The sequence below is a fragment of the Sciurus vulgaris genome (genome assembly GCF_902686455.1).
Source record: "Sciurus vulgaris genome assembly, chromosome: 17".
NCBI lineage: Eukaryota > Metazoa > Chordata > Mammalia > Rodentia > Sciuridae > Sciurus > Sciurus vulgaris.
Genome location: NC_136478.1, coordinates 16,301,903 through 16,320,115, shown reverse-complemented (window position 1 = coordinate 16,320,115; position 18,213 = coordinate 16,301,903). Strand labels below are relative to the sequence as shown.

The window sequence follows — 18,213 nt, the reverse complement described above, 5'->3', positions numbered from 1 at the left end:
CATTATGTTTTTGAGGTACATCAATATGTTAGCATGTTATTTTTACTACTGAATAAAATTTCACTCTAAGGATGCAACACATTTATCCATTTATCAGTTGATGGGCATTTAGATTGTTTCTACTTTGGGGATATTATGAATAATGTTACTATGAATGTGTGAATAAGGTGGGGTTTTTGTTTTGTTTGTGGTTCTGGGGATGGAAGTAAAGAAGCTGTTGTGTGAACATGTTTTTAATCACCTTGGGTATATGCCTATGAGTGGAATTGCTGGTACTGTTATTGATCCTAAGGCCTCGTGAATGCTGGGCAAATATTCTACTACAGTAGAATATTTTGCCCATATCCTTTTTGCTTTATTTTGAGACAGGGTCTTGCTAATAATAAGTTGCCTAGGTTGGCCTTGAACTTGTGATCATTCTGCTTTAGCCTCCCAAGTCTCTAGAATTACAGGTATGTGTCACCATGCCTGGATATGTAATGATTTCTAAGAGAAATTGTTATGTGAATAAAGCAATAGAAACAAAGTATGTATAATAAGCTATGCTTTGTATAAAAAGGGAGGGGTTGTGGGGATAATAAATAAGAAAGTAAAAGTAGCTATGTGGTGGGAACTGGAGATACATACTTATACACATATTTATATACACATACATTTACTTTTCAAAATGTGGATGTATCTACTACCTGGTAAAAACAAACAAACTGAGCCAGAGCTGATGGTGCACAATCCTACCTACTCAGGAGGCTGAGGCAGGAGGCTCCAAAGTTTGAGGCCAGTCTGGGCAACTTAGCCAGACCTTGTCTCAAAATAAAATTTAAAAAGGGCTGGAAATGCAGCTCAGTTGTAGAGCTCTTGCCCATCGTGTGCAAGATCTGGGTTGGATCCTCAGTGCCACATGCATGATAATAATAATAATAATAATAATAATAATAATTCAACAAAAACTGAAAGACTGGAAGGAGGAATGAATGTTCTAAAGCCAGGGACCCCAAAGCAGGGAAGAAACCATCTTTGTCAATGGCCATTTCTGCACAGTAGTTTCTTTCATATCTAAAAATTGGGCTGGGCTGGGGGCAGGAGGCTGTTGGGTCCCATCAGGTTCCATCAGCTTAAGTCTCAACAGGATGGTCGTGGGGTAAACTTGAGAAGAGTCCATTTCCTATGGTGTTTCCCTGCAAAAGAGATTGGAGAGGTCTGGTTGACTGGGTGGGAACCACTCTAGTATGCTGACAACCAAACCCTCCTTGAGGCCATACCCTGGAGATTTAGGTTCCTAGTTTTATACCAATCTTCTGACACCTCCAGGATATTGGATGACTCAGGTCTGACCCTGGAAAGGGAAAGAGAATAATGAACTATGACAGCTTGATATTGGTCTTTCCTTTTAAGAGAGGAAGAGACTAGGTTGCCAGGGTTATAATACCTTGAGAAGGGCAAGAACAAATTTGAGGGTCATGTCATTGTATTTCATTCCTGGAACAGGAAAGGGGAACACCTCCTCCCCCAACATAAAAGAGTGTGAGGACACTCAGGAGTTATGTTTGATGTCTTGCAAAAAAAAAAAAAAAAAAAAAAAGGGACAGAATCCTTGCTTCTTGCTCTGTTCATAAGGAACATGCACCAGATGCTAGGAGTATAGGGGAACTTCCTCAAGCTGATATAGGACATCTACTGACAGATCATAATTCATTCAGGGATGCTCAGCTTGCCATTTCCATTCAACATTGTACTGGGAGTCCTAGACAGTGCAATAAGGTGAGGGAAACAGGCATACAGATTGGAAAGGGGAAAGTAAACGTGTCTCTATTAGCATGGCATGATTGTTGTATAGCTAATTCTAAGAAATCTACATAACAGCCACTAGAACTATAAGTGAACTTAGCGAGGTCCTAGAATATTAAGTCAATGTACAAAATCAATTATATTTCTCTATACTGGCAACGGATGATTGGAAAATAAAATAATTCCACTTGTAGTATAAACAGCATTTAGAAATAAAAAGACATGGAAGAACTCTGTTGAAAATGACAAATTAAAAAAAAAAAAACTGGAATGGAGTACTACTGTGTTTGTGAGTTCCTGTTAAAGGAGAAACACCAATCACTGCTCTTGCCAGTTAGAAACTTCCTCCCACTATAAATGCATGCTTTCATTTGCTTTTTTTTTTTTCTATTTTATTTTTTTAAAATTTTAATTGTAAACAAATGGGATACATGTTGTTTCTATTTGTACATGGAGTAAAGGCATACTATTTGCGTAATCATACATTTACATAGGGTAATGATGTTTGATTCATTCTGTTATTTTTTATATCCCCCCCACCCCTCCCACCCCTCTTTTCCCTCTATACAGTCCTTCCTTCCTCCATTCTTGCCCCCCTCTCACCCCCCATTATGTGTCATCATCTGCTTATCAGCGAGATCATTTGTCCTTTGGTTTTTTGAGATTGGCTTATCTCACTTAGCATGATATTCTCCAATTTCATCCATTTGCCTGCAAATGCCATAATTTTATTATTCTTTGTAGCTGTACTACAAATATATTTCTTCAACTTCTTCCTTCATCCAAGAGATTCTCTCATTCTGTTCTTTCATCGTCTGTTTTGCTTTCTTTCTGTACTGAGGATTAGTACAGAAAGTGCTCGACTACTGAGCTATATCTCGGTCCTTTTTAAAATTAATTATTTAATTTTATCATTTAAATATTTGTGTGTGTGTGCTTCTGAGGATTGAACTGAGAGTCTTATGCAAGCTAGGCAAGTATTCTACAACTGAACTACATCCCCAGCCTTATTTTTTATTTTTTGAGGCAGTGTCTCACTCAGTGCCTAGGCTGGATTTGAACTTGGAATCCTCTGACTCCACCTCCGGAGTCATTGAGATTACAGACATGTACCACTGCGCATGGCCAGTGGTAAAACACACTTGGGTCAGGCACAGTAGCACACACCTGTAATCCCCAGGAGGCTCAGGCAAGAGGATCCCAAGTTCAAAGCCAAACTCAGAAATGGCAAGGCACTAAGCAACTCAGTGAGACCTTGTCTTTAAATAAAATACAAAATAATAATAATAATAATAATAATAATAATAATAATAGGGCTAGGAATGTGGCTCAGTGGCCAAGTGCCCCTGAGTTCCATCTCCACTACCAAAAACAAAAACAAAACAAACATACAAACCCACAATTGGGCCAGGTCAGGCATGGTGGCACATGCCTTTAATCCCAGTGAGGCTGAGGTAGGAGGATTACAAATTCAAAGCCAGCCTTAGCAATTTAGCAAGGCCTTAAGCAAATTAGTGAGACCCTGTCTCAAAATAAAAAATAAACAGGGCTGGGGGTTTGGCTCAGTGGTTAAGTGCCCCTGGGTTCAAGTCCCAGGACCAAAAGAAAACACACACACACACACACACACACACACACACACACACACAATTGAACTCACTTTTCACAGATTAGATGCATAAGAATTACCTAAAATCCTTATTAAAAATGTTGATTTCCAGTTCTATACTCATACCCTTTGGACCAGAGTTTCTGGAAATGGGGTGGAGAATCTGTATTTTTAACATAGCCTCTTCAGAAGCCTCCTGTGCTGGGGTTAAGTGTGAGTTTGTCATTTAACAAACAGTTTTGAGAGCTGTCCCACTGCGATTGTTATAAATCTCTATTCTAGAAATTAAATTACATACACGTGTGTGTAATGTTTTTGTTTCTTTTGGAGACATTGTTTCCTGTATTACCTTTCTATCCAGAGCCTATCACGGGACTGGTGATGCAGTAAATTTTCCTGAAATGATGTTAATATTTGAATCTAGAGTTTGTGGAAGATCGTAAGAACCATTTGTGATTGCTCACATAGTTTCATTCTAATTAGGGAGATAAGATATTGGAAAGTTCAAATTTATAGATTGTTTCAAAAAATAGTATATGCTTAGATACTAAAAGTGATGGACCCAATGGAGCTCAGAAAGTTTGTGAAAAAGGAAGAAATTGAGTAAGAACTTGAAAGGTGAGTAGGCATTGGGGGTTTGGCTCAGTGGTTAAGTGCCCCCTGGGTTCTTAACCACTGAGCCAACCATTGAGGAAGAGGTTATCTTAACTGGGTGGACCCACAGACATGGGTACAAAACCAGGTTTAGGAGTCAGTGATTGATGCCTGGTTATATTAGTGAAGGAGGTCGTGAATGTATTCAGAAGAGTAATGAATTACAGTAGGCTGTGAGGATACAATGAAAATGACATTTGAGGATGATCGAGCTGTCAGTTATAATAGCAGCTAAAAATAGGTAGCTCATGACACTACATATTAACCAAACTTGGAATTCCAAAATGACAGGACCTCAGGGACAGTTGAGGTGAACTGTATTTTAGATCAGGTAGAAATTAAAATATTTAGCACCAAAGAATTCGTTTACAAGTCAGGTGCTTCCAAGTGGTAGGAACTTAGGATCCTCCATCCTCTACCCCCAATCGCTGTCCTAAGGCCTCAGGTCAGTCGCACTAAGGATGGCTGTCATTTATGTAGCAATTACCATTTGCTGAGCGCCTTACAGACGCAGTCACTTAATTTGCCAAACCCCTCTGTGAGGTATTGGTTATCATGCCGGTTTACTGGCGAAGACTGTGCAGAGGTTCGCCACAGCAAGAACCTGGAGGCAGCAAAGACGTAAACCCAGAGCTGCAGTACCGGCTGAGCAGGAAGTGGGGGAAACGAGCTTGCGCGACTCAAAAGGATCCAGGGGAAAAGCACGGGAAGCAGGGCTCCGAAACACCGACCCCTTTCAGGACTCAGCAGCGGGTCTCCCGAGGTTGCGCTCATCAGCAGGCCTCCGTTAGGCACCGTTCCAAAATCACGACATCTGATTGGTAAGATCGGTAGGGCTGGACGACTCCGATTGGTTGGTTGGACCTCGAACCAGGCTTTCACCCGGTTACGGAAGCCCAGGAGGGCCCGGCGCGGGCTCTGCCTCAAGGAAGTTAGCCGCAGAAACCCAGATTGCTGCGGCGAGGCGGTGTCTCGGGTCCAATGGCGACTGAGGAAGCAAGCGGCAGCGATGGGAAAGGGCAGGAGGGCGGCGAGACCTCCGTCACCTACCATCGGTTGGAGGAGGTGATGAAGCGCAACTCCTCGAAGGAGCTGTGGCTGGTGATCCACGGGCGAGTCTACGATATCACCCGCTTCCTCAATGAGGTTGGGCCCGGGAGGTGGGAGGCCCTTGGGAGCTGCAGGGGTGAGGGGTGAAAAGGCTACGCGTAGCGTGCGTAGGAAGGAAATGAGGCCTGCTGAGGGCGATAAGGTGTGTGAAAAGGGCCACGACACTAATAAGGAAGCGGGGGAAAGGGGAGGGGTCTTGGAACTGCAGGCATTTCCAGCCGGCACCGAATTCCCATGCCTTACGTAATATCACGTGTTACTTATGTACTGACACTTGCTGTGAGCTCGATTCAACTCAAAGCCATCATTATCTCCATTTTACACAGAGGGAAACTGAGGCTCAGAGAGGCTGAGGACTCTCAAGGTCACATCCTTAACGGCTTAGATCCACTTGAACCCAGGTCTGAAGTGCTCCATACCTGTGCTCTTTACAGTATGAGTTTGGAAGCAATACCGTTTTGGGGAGAAATAATTTCTTCTTGAGAAGAAACTGAGTTTTTTTTTTTCCCCCTTCCTAGATTGTGCTGCTGGGACACACGCACGCACAAACCTTGAGTTGGCCTTGAGGTGGGAAGGTCATGGGAACCTTTTTTTTGGGCCATTGACTTAGGCTTTGTCTCTTTTCTTAAATCTTCAAACCTGTTGTATTAGATCTTTTTTTTTGGGTGCTGGGGGTATCGAACCCAGGGCCTTGTGCTTACAAGGCAAGCACTCTACCGACTGAGCTATCTCCCCAGCCCCTGTATTAGATCTTATTACACAAGTTCTCTTTGAAATCCTTGTGCAATGGTTTGTGACTTTTATTTACTTTATTAAGGTTTGATTTACATATAATAAGTTGTGCTCGTTTAAAATGTACAATTTGATGAGTTTTGACACATGGATTTGTTCATGTAATCACAACCCCAGTTAAGAATGAAAACATTTTCATTAACATAAAAAAGTTCTCTCTTGCTCCTTTGCTGTTATTCTTCTCAACACCAGCCAGCTGTTATGCAGCTACTGAAGATTAGTTTGTAGCCAGTGAGGTGTCACACACCTGTAACACCTCTCAGTTACTTGAGAGGCTGAGGCAGGAGGATCACAAGTTTGAGGCCAGCCTTGGCAATTTAGCAAGATCCTGTCTTAATATAAGGGCTAGGAATATAACTCAATGGTAAAGCATCCCTGACTTCAATCTCCAACTGCCAGAAAAAAGGAAAAGGAGATTGGTTTGAGGCTGATTTTGGTGTGTGAGTGTGTGCATATGTATAATTTTATTTTGAGTAATAAATTTATAATAGCTTTATACCTTTGTGATTAATTTCTTGTATTACAATTTATTCTGAGAAAAAAGTTCATTTCTATTCTCTTTCTGAGGCAAATATACTAGCAGAATTTTTTTCCTATTAATTTTGGGGACAGGAGAAATTTGTTAATTTCTAATTCATAATTTTGCAAGAGGATGTTATTTGAATAAGTCTACCTAGTGGACCATAAGCTAAACTCAGTAATTTAATGACTTCTTGCATTTGTATTGTGTACAGTTTCTTTTTTTTTTTTTTTTTTTTTTTTGTAGTACCAGGAATTGAACCCAGGGCCTTGTACATGCTAGGAAAGCATTCTGCCACTAAATTACATCTCCAGCCTTTTTTTTTTTTTGGTGCTGGCGTTTGAACGCAGGGCTTGCATACAAGGCAAGCACTCTACCAGCTGAGTTATATTCCCAGCCCTCCAGCCCTTGTTTTTAAAAAAATTTTTGATAGTGTCCTGCTAAGTTGCTCAGGTTGCCTTGAACTTGCAGTCCTTCTTCCTTAACCTTCGAGTAGAATGAGCCGCTTTTCCTGGCATTTATAGCATTTTATGATGTTTTTTGGAGTGCTGGCAGTTGAACCCAGAGTCTCAAGCATGCTAGGCAAGCACTCTACCATTGATCTGAACTGAGCTGTACTTCCAGCTTCATCCTCAGACAACTAGTCTTAGATAGGGGTATTAACAGGGGTACCAGAAACAGATTCAGGAATTCTGGTCCTGTAATTGGTCAGTGATAGTCTGGCTTAGACAGATCCCTTGATTTTCCTTTCTACATAGTATTCAAAATTTTAGCTTTAGGTATGACTTCTGGCATTTGCCTTATGTAAGTTTTATGTTAAAACATAGTTCATAATGGGTAGGCAGTCATGTTTTTCATTTATGGTTTTTGTGGTTTCATTTTCCCTTATTTCTCCTTGATTGATCTGATCCAGATTCACTTGGATAAGATAATGAATTTGGAAGGAACATTCAGTGCTTATAGATAACATTAATCTCAAGTAGTGGTTTCAAACCTGTTATAGCACTTCCTGATGTAACTAGCTAGAGACTATTGTATGCATGGGTTTTGTTGATGCTGGGTTACTTTTTCTGTAGTCTGTCCCTGTTTTGTTCCTGTCAAGCTTATTCATTCATTCATTCATTCATTCACTTAATCAAAAATAATTTGGGGGGCAGAGTACCGGGGATTGAATTCAGGAGCACTTAATCACTGAACCACATCCCCAGCCCTGTTTTGTATTTTATTTAGAGACAGGGTTTCATTGAGTTGCTCGTGCCTCACCATTGCTGAGGCTGGCTTTGAACTCACGATCCTCCTGTCGCAGGCTCCCGAGCTTCTTGGATTATAGGCACGCACCACCATACCTGGTTTAATCAAATATTTTTTAAAATTGTTTTTTTAGTTGTCGATGGGCCTTTTGTTTTTGTTTATGTACAGGCAGTGCTGAGAATCGAACCCAGGACCTTACACATACTAGGCAGGCGCTCTACCACTGAGCTACAACCCAGTCCCACTTAATCAAATGTTAAGCCTTTATTTTGTGCCAGATACCATTCTAGATACTAAAGTTTCAGTGGTAAATAAATATGCCCTTATAGGGTTTACAGTTTATAGGATGCAGACATTAGGAGGCAGAGTTAATGACTGGAATATATACTATTTTAGGTTATGGTAAGTGCTAAGAAGAAAAATATTGCAGGGAGGAAGACTGTAGAATGTGTGTATGTGGTGAGGAGAGATGGCCTTACTAAGATCACTGGAGTAAAGGCCAGAAGAAAGATAAGGGAGCTATCTGCAGGAAAAGCATTCTTGGTAGAAGGAGCAAATCCAAAAAGGCCTTGATGTGGGTGGGAGTGTGTCTGGTGTGTTTGAGGAATCAGGGAGGCAGTAGTGGTTGCACAGTAGTTGTACATGAGGTCAGAGTGATTAGGGTATGGTGGATAATGTACAGCTTTGCAGGTTTTAGGAAGGACTTTGACTTCCTTTGACAGAAGAATCATTGGCGCAAAAGCATGACATGATGTGATTTAATGGTTTAATAGGCTCATTCTAACAGCGCTGTTGAAAACAATGAAGGAGAGCAAGGGCAGAATTGAGGTGCACAGTTAGGAAACTGTTATAATTAAGGCATGGAATGGTGGCTTAGACTAGAAAATGGCAGTGGGGGTACTATCAGATTTTGAATGTGTTGGGATGGTAAAGCCAGCAGGATTTAATGATGCATTGAATTTGAAGAAAGAAAAAGGAGTCAAGGATGACATCAAGGTTTTTGGTCTGCAGGTCTAGAAGAATAGGGTTGCTATTAAATGAGATGGAGAAGACCTAACATTGGTTTTCATTCTGTTTTTGATGGTGCTAGGGATTGAACCCAGACCCTTGTGCATTCAAGGCAAGCACTGTACCAACTGGTTTTCATTCTTTTTACAACTTGAAGTGACTTTGGGTCTCCCTCAGGGGCTTATAATCCAAATATCCTGCATCTATAGATTACCAGTTCTTAAAATGAATAACTGTGATTAGATGGTAATACTACTTGAGTTTGTGATAATTTAGGATTGGCAGTGTAGTTAATTATCTTTGTCCTAGTGGGTGGTGGCACACACCTGTAATTCCAGCAACTTGGGAGTCTGAGGCAGGAGGATCATGAGTTCAAAGCCAGCCTCAGCAAAAGTGAGGCGCTAAGCAACTCAGTGAGACCCTGTCTAAATAAAATACAAAATAGTGTTGGGGATGTGACTCAGTGTTCTAGTGCCCCTGAATTCAATCCCCGGTACCCACCCTGCAAGAAAAAAAAACATTTTTCTATTTTTTGGAGGTACTGGGGATTGAACCCAGGGATCCTTAACCACTGAGCCACATCCCCAGCCCTTTTTTTGTATTTTATTTTGAGATAGGGTCTTGCTTAGTTGCTTTATTTTACTGAAATCATGAATGAAGATCGTGTACATCATTGTCTTTCCACTATTTAGTAGTAGTTGAGAAGAAAAAAATCACATAAAAATGGAATTGGATCCAAAGTGTAATGAAAAATCCCTGAAGTGTTTTAAGATGAAGGGTGACATTGAAACATTATTTTTCAAGTAGATTATTTTTGCTAAAGAGTTGAGAATTAGGTTTAAAGGAAAAGTAGTACAGAGGATAAAAAGTAAAATTCTTTCAATTTCAAGAATTTGTTTGAATCCTATGTCCTTCTTGCACATACCCAGATGTAAAAATATGTACAGATACCTACAGAAAGCTCATGTATTTTCTTTTGTGGCACTGGAGATTGAACCCAGATGCACTCTACCATCTCTTTATTTTTTTATTTTGAAACAGGGTCTTGCTATGTTGCTTAGGCTGGCCTCAAACTCCTAGGCTCAAATGATCCTCCTGCCTCAGCCTCCTAAATAGCTGGGACCAGCAATTACTCTGTCTTCACATGAAAGATAGCATACTATACACACTGATCTATGCCTTTCTTTTTTTCACTTAACTTTGTCTCGGGGAACTTTCTATATCAGTACCTAGAGTATACCTTCTTCATTACTGCTGGAACGAATTTGTTGTATGGATTATGATTTATTTAGACAATTTCCTATTGCTAAACATTTGGATTTCTCACTATTTTGCTATCTAGGGTTTAACCTCAATTCAGTTTTACTGAAATCTAATGTATAGACAATTAAAAATACACAGATTTTGATTATGAAGTTAATTTGTTTTCACAAACGTCACCTATGTAAGCACAATGAGGATACAGAACATTTCTAACACTTTTCTTCTCATACAATTACTGACTTGATTTTTAACACTGTTGAATAGGATGTATATTTCTAACTTGTTTCATCTGTTTTTCTCCTCTTTTAGTAATTTGGTCTTTTTTATTGCTTCTTATTTTATTTTAATATACCAAAATTTTTGGATCTATTCACCTGTTGATAGACATTTAGATAGTTTTCAGTTTGGGGTTGTTATGAAGAAAGTTGATGTGAAATTGATATGAAGTTTCATGTACAATCTTTGTGTGGACGTATGTTTCCATAAATACCTAGTAGTAAAACTAGGAGTGTGATTAAGTCTGTTTAAAACTTCTTAAGCAACTACCAGAGTTTTTTCTCAAAGAGTTTATATCATTTTATACTTCCACCAGCAATGCCTGAGTTTTCCAGTTTCTCCATATCTTGACACATTGTATTTGTTAGTCATTTTACTTTTAGCTATTCTGTTGAGCATGCTGTGGTGTATATATAACTGTGGTTTTAATTTACATTTCCCTGTTGGCTGATGATGTTCAGAATCTTTTCAGCTATTTATTTATTATTTTTTTTAATTAACCATCACAGATCCAATTTTTTTTTTTTTTTTTTTTTTTTTTTTTTGGTGGTTCTGGGGATTTGAACCCAGGGCCTTGTGCTTGCGAGGCAAGCACTCTACCAACTGAGCTATATCCCCAGCCCTCCAATTGTTTTTTTGATAGACCTTTATTTTATTTATTTATTTATATGTGGTGCTGAGACTCAAACCCAGTGCCTCACACATGCTAAGCAAGCACTTTGCCACTGAGCCCCAGCCCCAGCCCTCAGCTATTTATATATGTTTTTGTGTCTGTTCAGTCTTGCCCGTTTTTTTATTAGGTTTGTTTGTTGCCTTGTTTTTTTTTTTTTTTTTTTTTTTCGGTACTGGGTATTGAACTCAGGGCCTTGTGCTTGTGAGGCAAGCACTCTACCAGCTGAGATATCTCCCCAGACCTTGTTGCCTTGTTATTGATCTGAATTTTTTTTTTTTTTCTCCTAATGACTAGATGCTAGCTTTGTGGCTCACGTTCCTTTTTGAGTGCCAGGGGTTGAACCCAAGAGCACTCAACCACTGAGCCATATCCCCAACCTTTTTTTTTTTTTTTTTTTTTTGGAGACAGGATCTTGCTAAGTTGCTGAGGCCAGCTTTGAACTTGTTATCCTCCTACCTCAGCCTCCACCATCTTTGGAGTCCTAAGTGGCAGGTGCTTTGAAGGATTTAAAAGTAAATTAGATACTCTAGTAATTGTCATGCAAGGTAGATAGTGGGTTTGCCTGAAGGCAGGCAGAGAATGCAGGCTGTTTTATGTGGCCTTAGGGTATTCCCTGAAAGTTTCAGAGTTTGACTAATAACTCCTACTGGATTTTTCCAAGGCTGTTCAAAAAAAGTGCAATTTAATTGTTTCCTAGCCAGTGGAAATCACAGATATATAGAAAAAATGCTGTCTTTCCTTCAGCATTTCCAAGTAGTTTAGTTCTTGGGAAGATTAGACATAAGATAAAGCCCAGTGAATTCACTTTCATTTATTTACTCATTTCGCATGTGTGAGCATCTATGCACTTGTTCATGCATGTGGTTGTACCAATAAAAAGAATAGTACTCCCTAGATATCAATATCTTCCAGGCACCATGCTGTGTTGTGAGACAGTCATGAGTAGGATTGCCATGGCTTCCGTTCCTAAGAGTTTATAATCTGCTGGGGAAGAAAGACATTAAATAAATAATTGTAGTGTGATAATCACTGTGAAGTTCCTAAGAAGGCATGAGAATCCATAGCAGTGGGACCTAATCTGGTAGGGATAAGGATGTCAAGTTATGTTTGAATTTGCTGCCCTGAACTTCAGACTTGGGACTGTGGTCATTTTTCCAGGTTATACACTTTTTGGCCGTGAGCTAATTTACCTCTCCTAGGTGACATCACTGTCTTGCCAGGCTCATTATCATCCCAAAGCAAATACCCAAGGATCACCATTTCCTCCTGTTCACCACCCAGCTCTTATCTTTCTGTGCTTTTTCAGGCTGTATTTTAGGAAGTAGTTTTTGTCCTCTCCAAAATTTTAATCTCCATGTTTTATTTTGGTGATGTAATATGTTTGGCTGGAGGTCCCTTTTTTGTCATCCAGCCTAATTTCAAAACTTCCTCAGTCTAAATGCTTCTCAATTTAATTTTCCAAATCAGGTGATCTCTAATAGATCTCTATTATTATATTTTTATTCCATCACTATGGAATTTCTACCAACAGAGAGTATGTGTAATTTTTTGCGACAAAATTTTTGTTAACTGTCATTCTTTACGTTCTCTTTTCTGTCCGTCAGTTCCCTGTTCTTTCCATAGAATTAATAATCTGGAAGCATTATTTTCCATTAGTAATTTATTCTCTTTTCTTGATTAAAGCATACGTTTTCTGTCCTGTCTTTAATAGTACCTAGTAAAGTAACTGAACTTAAGGAGATGTAAAGGACTTCTCCCCACCACTTAACTAAAATCCTTCACAAGAGGACATTACAAAATTTCCGTTGTAGGGGTTGGGGCTGTAGCTCAGTGGTAGAGCACTTGCCTAGCACATGTGAGACACTGGGTTCAATCCTTAGCGCTGCATAAAAATAAATAAAATAAAGGCATTCTGTCCATCTTAAAATTACAAAAAAAAAAAAAAAATTAATTCTGTTGTAACTGTATTTTATCTGATTATTATTGCTTGAGTGAGATAGAAATGAACAGATCATTTCATCTCTTTTGATAGTTTATGATGTTAGTGGCAATATAATTTTTTGAAACATTTGTAATAGTGTATAATTGCTTACATAATGGAAACAGAGACAAGTTCCATTAGTATTAAAATACAAAGACTATCCAGGTCAGAAGAAATTTTTATTGTAAAATTTATATAAGATTTAAATATAAAACAGGGCCACAGAAAAGTGGGAAATGTGTACTCCCTTGTTAGGTTTACTTAAAGTAGGGAGGAATATTTGACTATCCATTAGACTTGAATAGTGTAAACCAGAAATCTAGGTTACTGAGGGTAACTTCTATGCTTTTCTGTTTTGTTTAGTTGTGACTCCAACAGAAGCAGGTTTTTGGTTTATATTAGTTATTGATATGTAAACTTAAACCTCGCTTTATGTTTCTTTTACCACAGAAGATGGTGAATCATTCATTTATGAATTACATAATTACATTCATATATGATTACAGGCATGTGCCACCTGCTCTGCTTAGCCTAAACAATTTTGAAAAAGAAAAATTGAAGGACTTCTTACACTTGCTCATTATAAGACTTAATATTAAAAAAAAAAAATAGTAATCAAGACAGTGTGATTTAGTTGTAAAGTTAGATGTATCAGTTGAACAGAATAGAGTCCTGAAATAGACCCCCACGCGTAGGGTCAAGTAGGGGAAAGGATAACTAAAGAAAAGGGCAACCTTTTTAACAAGTGGTGCTGCAACAGCTGGATATTAGTGTGTAGGAAAAAAATGAACTTTTATCTCTGCCTCTCACCATAAACAAAATAGTAATTCAAAATTGATCACAGACATGAATATGAAAGTTTAAATTATGAAACTTTTCGGAACAAATGATATAACCACCTTGGGACCTAAAAGATTTCTTAAGGAGGATACACAGAGCAAAAAGTATGAAAGAGAAAAAGATTAGAATCATCAATATTAAGAATTTAGTGCCAGGTGTGGTTGCACATGCCTATAATCTCAGTGACTTGGGAGGTTGAGGCAGGAGGATCATGAGTTCAAAGCCAGCCTCAGCAACTTAGCAAGGCCCTAAGCAACTCAGTGAGACCCTGTCTCTAAATAAAATGTTAAAAAAAAAAAAAAAAAAGGACTAGGACATGGCTCAGTGGTTAAGTACTCCTGAGTTCAATCCCCAGTAAGGACTGGGGCTGTGGCTCAGCGGTGGCATACTTGGCCTTGCATGTGTGAGGCATTGCATAAATAAATAAAATAAAGGTATTATGTCCATCTACAACTAAAAAATATTAAAAAGAAAGAAAAGAAAGTGGTAAGAAAAGACAAGCCACAGATCTGGAGAAAATAGAGGAAATTTTGATGATATATGTATCTGACAAAGGCATTCAGAATGTAAAAAGAATTTCCCCAGGATACTGTGACTCAGTAGGCATAGGGTAAGATCTGACCACATACTTAATCACCTGAAGAACTTTTTGTTTCTTTTTAAAAATGCTCTATCATACTTTAGAAAAATTGTCAAAGGACTAAAATAGTAACCCTTTGGCTAAGGGTTGCTGTCTACTGTCAGCAGGACCATGAAAATCTCTATCAGGTCGTTATTGAAGCACAGGCATTGACAAATAAGTCAATGGAACTGAATTACAGTGAAAAAAGAGTCTTTATTTGTGTATGGGAACTTAATATCTGGTAAAGGTGGTAATTAAATTAATGGAAGGCTGGGGGCATAGCTTGGTAGAATGCTTACCTAGTCCATGGGTCTGATCCACAGCACTACAAAAAGAAAAATAAATAAAATTAGTGGAGAAAAAAATGTACTCTAATGAATTGTGTGTACGTTTTTCTTCTACCATTTACAGAAATAAGTTCCAGATGGAGAAAAGCTTTTCCTCTTCCTAATTTCAAGCAGGAAAGTAATATCCAACATATTTCCTCTGAGTACCCTCTATAGTTTTATTAACAATATAGTTCGTCCAGCTACTTGGGAGGCTGAAACAGGAGGGAGGATTGCAATTTCATGGTCAGTCTGGGCAACTTAGAAGACCCTGTCTCAAAATAAAAATTTTAAAAGGGTCAGGGATGTAGCTTAGTGGTAGAGTACTTGCCTAGCATGCAAAAGCCCTGGGTTCAACTCCCTAGCACTGAAAAAAAGAAAAAAGAATATAGTTGTTTACCAGGTACGAGTGCCTTTAGTCCAGCTGCTCAGAAGGCTAAGGCATGAGTTCAGGAGTTTGAGAACAACCTGAGAAACCTAGTGAGACTGCCTCAAAAAAAACAAAAGAAAAGAATATAGTTGTAGTTGAGGTGGTAATGAGTATATATGCATTTAAATGTCTCCATTTTCTTTTTTTTTTTAATTAATTAAAATTTTTTTTCATACATGTATTTAGAGTCATATTTCCTGTCTCATTCTACCATCCTTCCCATCTCCACCTTCCTACCCCTCTTCTCACTCCCCTCTTCATAATCCAAAATTCCTTCATTCTTCTCTACCCACCCCTCACTATGGATCAGCATCCTCTTATCAAAGAAAACATTTGGCCTTTAGTGTTTTGGGATTGGCTTATTTCACTTACCTTGAGTGTGAGAAGCAGTATATTCTGATTTTAAAACACCTCAGCATTTTATAATTTATTAGCATTAGCATTGTTTGCATGTATCTACATATTTTATGATTGGAAGTTGAGCTTTTGACTTTGCATCAATGACCTTTCTGAGAACAAGGTGAATAAGTTTTTTTGTGTGTGTGGTATTGTATCACCATCTTAAAAGTGTATTAAGAGCTTTAAATGGTGGAGGTCACCTATAGGGCAGATACTGAGTAATAAGAAAATTCCTGGGTGTGTCTCAAACCTCCCTTAGACTTGCTGTTGAACTGAATATGCTATTACACAATCTGTCTCTCCCAATGGAGCATTATTTTCTTCATATAAGCCAATAATGGGAAGGTTTTCCCTTATTCTGAAGTTGGCACCTAGTTTTCTTTGTTAAATCAACAACTAAAAGGAGTGGGGACTGAATTGTAAAGGAGTAGCATTTTTTTGTGACTTTTTCTCTGACTTCATCTTTTGACCTCTTTGAAGTGTTTGGCACCTTTTCATAATGGTTTGCCATGGCCTTATTTTTTAAAAAAATGGTTTTTTTTAGATAACTCATACCATAAAATTTATTCTTTAATGTGTACAGTTGCTAGACGTGGTGAAGCATGCCTGTAATCCCAGTATCTTGGGAGCCTGAGACAGGAGGATTGTGAGTTCAAAGCCAGCCTCAGTAACTTAGCAAGGGCCTAAACAACTCAGGGAGACCCTGTCTCTAAATAAAATACTTAAAAGGACTGGGGATGTGGCTCAGTGATTGAGCATCCCTGGGTTCAATCCTCAATACCAAAATTAAAAATTAAATAAGGTGTATAAAATTAGGTGGTTTTCTGTATATTCAAAAAGTTGTGGGCTGGGATTGTGGCTCAATGGTAGAGCACTTGCCTAGCATACATGAGGCGCTGGATTTGATCCCTAGCACCACATTAAAAAAAAAAAAAAAAACAACAAAAAAAAACCTAAATAAACAAAATAAAGGTATTGTGTCCATCTAAAACTGAAAACAACAAATGTTGTATAGCCATCACCACTACCTAACTTTAGAACTTTTTAAGCATATCAAAAAGAAACATTGTGTTAGCCAGTACTCTCTATTTTGTCCTGTATTGTTAGCTCTAGACAACCACTAATCTTTTGTCTTTATTAATTTGCCTATTTTGGACATTTTGTTTAAATTGAGTCATATAATGTGACCTGTCAAATTTAATGTTTTCAAGGCTCATCTTTGTTGTAGAATGTATCAGTACTTCATTACCTTTCACAGCAAAAAAAAAAAAAAAAAAAATACTCTTGTATGGATATACTGTCTTTTATGTATCCAGCAGTCACTAAACATTTGGGTTGTTTTCACTTTGGGCTTTAGGCTTTAATGAATAATACTGTTATGAACATTCTTGTACAAGTTTATATATATACATATTGTTTTTTTTTCTTTTTCTTTTTCTTTTTTTTTTTGGTCCAGGAATTGAACTAAGGGATGCTTAACCACTGAACCATATCCCCAGCCCTTTTTATTTTTTATTTTGAGACAGGGAGTTGCTCAGTTGCTTATGGCTATACTAAGGTGCTGAGACTGACTTTGAACTTCGAATCCTCCTACCTCAGCCTCCTTAGCTGCTAGAATTACAGATGTATGCCACTGTGCCCAGCTGGATATATTTTCAATTCTAGGAGTTGAAATTCTGGATCATACGGTTATTCCATATTTAACTTTTTGAGGAACTGGCAAACTTTTCCATAGCAAATGTGCCATTTTGCATTCCTACCAGCAATATTAGGGTTCCAATTTCTTATGTTCTCCCCCACACCTTATTGTCTGATTATAGCTATTGTAGCTATTGTAGTGGGTGTGAAGTAAAATCTCATTATGTTTTGATTTATATTTCCCTAACTTAGAATGAGTTTGAGCATCTTCTCTTGTGCTCTTTGTATACCTTCTTTAGAAAATTGTCAGTTCAAATCATATATCCATTAAAGAATTGGGTTCTTTTCTTTTTTTTTATTTTAATTTATTGTAAACAAATGGGATACATTTGTTTCTGTTTGTACATGAAGTAACAGCATACCATTTGCGTAATCATACATTTACATAGGGTAATTATGTTTGATTCATTCTGTTATTTTGTTCCTTCCCCCACCCCTCCCACCCCTCTTTTCCCTCTATACATTCATCCTTTGTTTTTTTTTTTTTTTGGTACTGGGGATTTGAACCCAGGGCTTTGTGCTTGCAAGGCAACATCCTTTGTTTTTTTGAGATTGGCTTATCTCACTTAGCATGATATTCTCCAATTTCATCCATTTGCCTGTAAATGCCATAATTTTATTATTCTTTATAGCTGAGTAATATTCCATTGTATATATATACACCACAGTTTCTTTATCCGTTTATCAATTGAAGGACATCTAGGTTGGTTTCACAGTCTGGCTATTGTGAATTGAGCAGCTATGAACATTGATGTGGTGGGTTATTTTCTTTATGTTAAATTTTAAGATTTTGTTGTTGTTGTTGGACTGAGGAACTGAGAATTTAACCCATGGGTACTTTATCACTGAGCTACATTCTCAGCCCTTTTTAAAAATTTTTTTTTTTTTTTTTTTTTTTTAGTTGTAGATGGACATAATACCTTTATTTTATTTATTCATTTTTATGTGGTGCTGAGGATCGAACCCAGTGCCTCAT

General features: G+C 38.2%; 1 protein-coding gene across 1 annotated transcript in view; it reads left to right on the top strand.

The window, feature by feature from the left end:
- Positions 1 to 5,000: 5,000 nt before the first annotated feature.
- Positions 5,001 to 18,213, top strand: part of CYB5B (cytochrome b5 type B) — a 39,131-nt gene continuing 25,918 nt past the window's right edge. The window contains 1 exon segment of the mRNA XM_079116934.1: positions 5,001 to 5,194. Coding sequence (XP_078973060.1) covers positions 5,030 to 5,194 — 165 coding nt within the window. The 5' untranslated portion in view covers positions 5,001 to 5,029.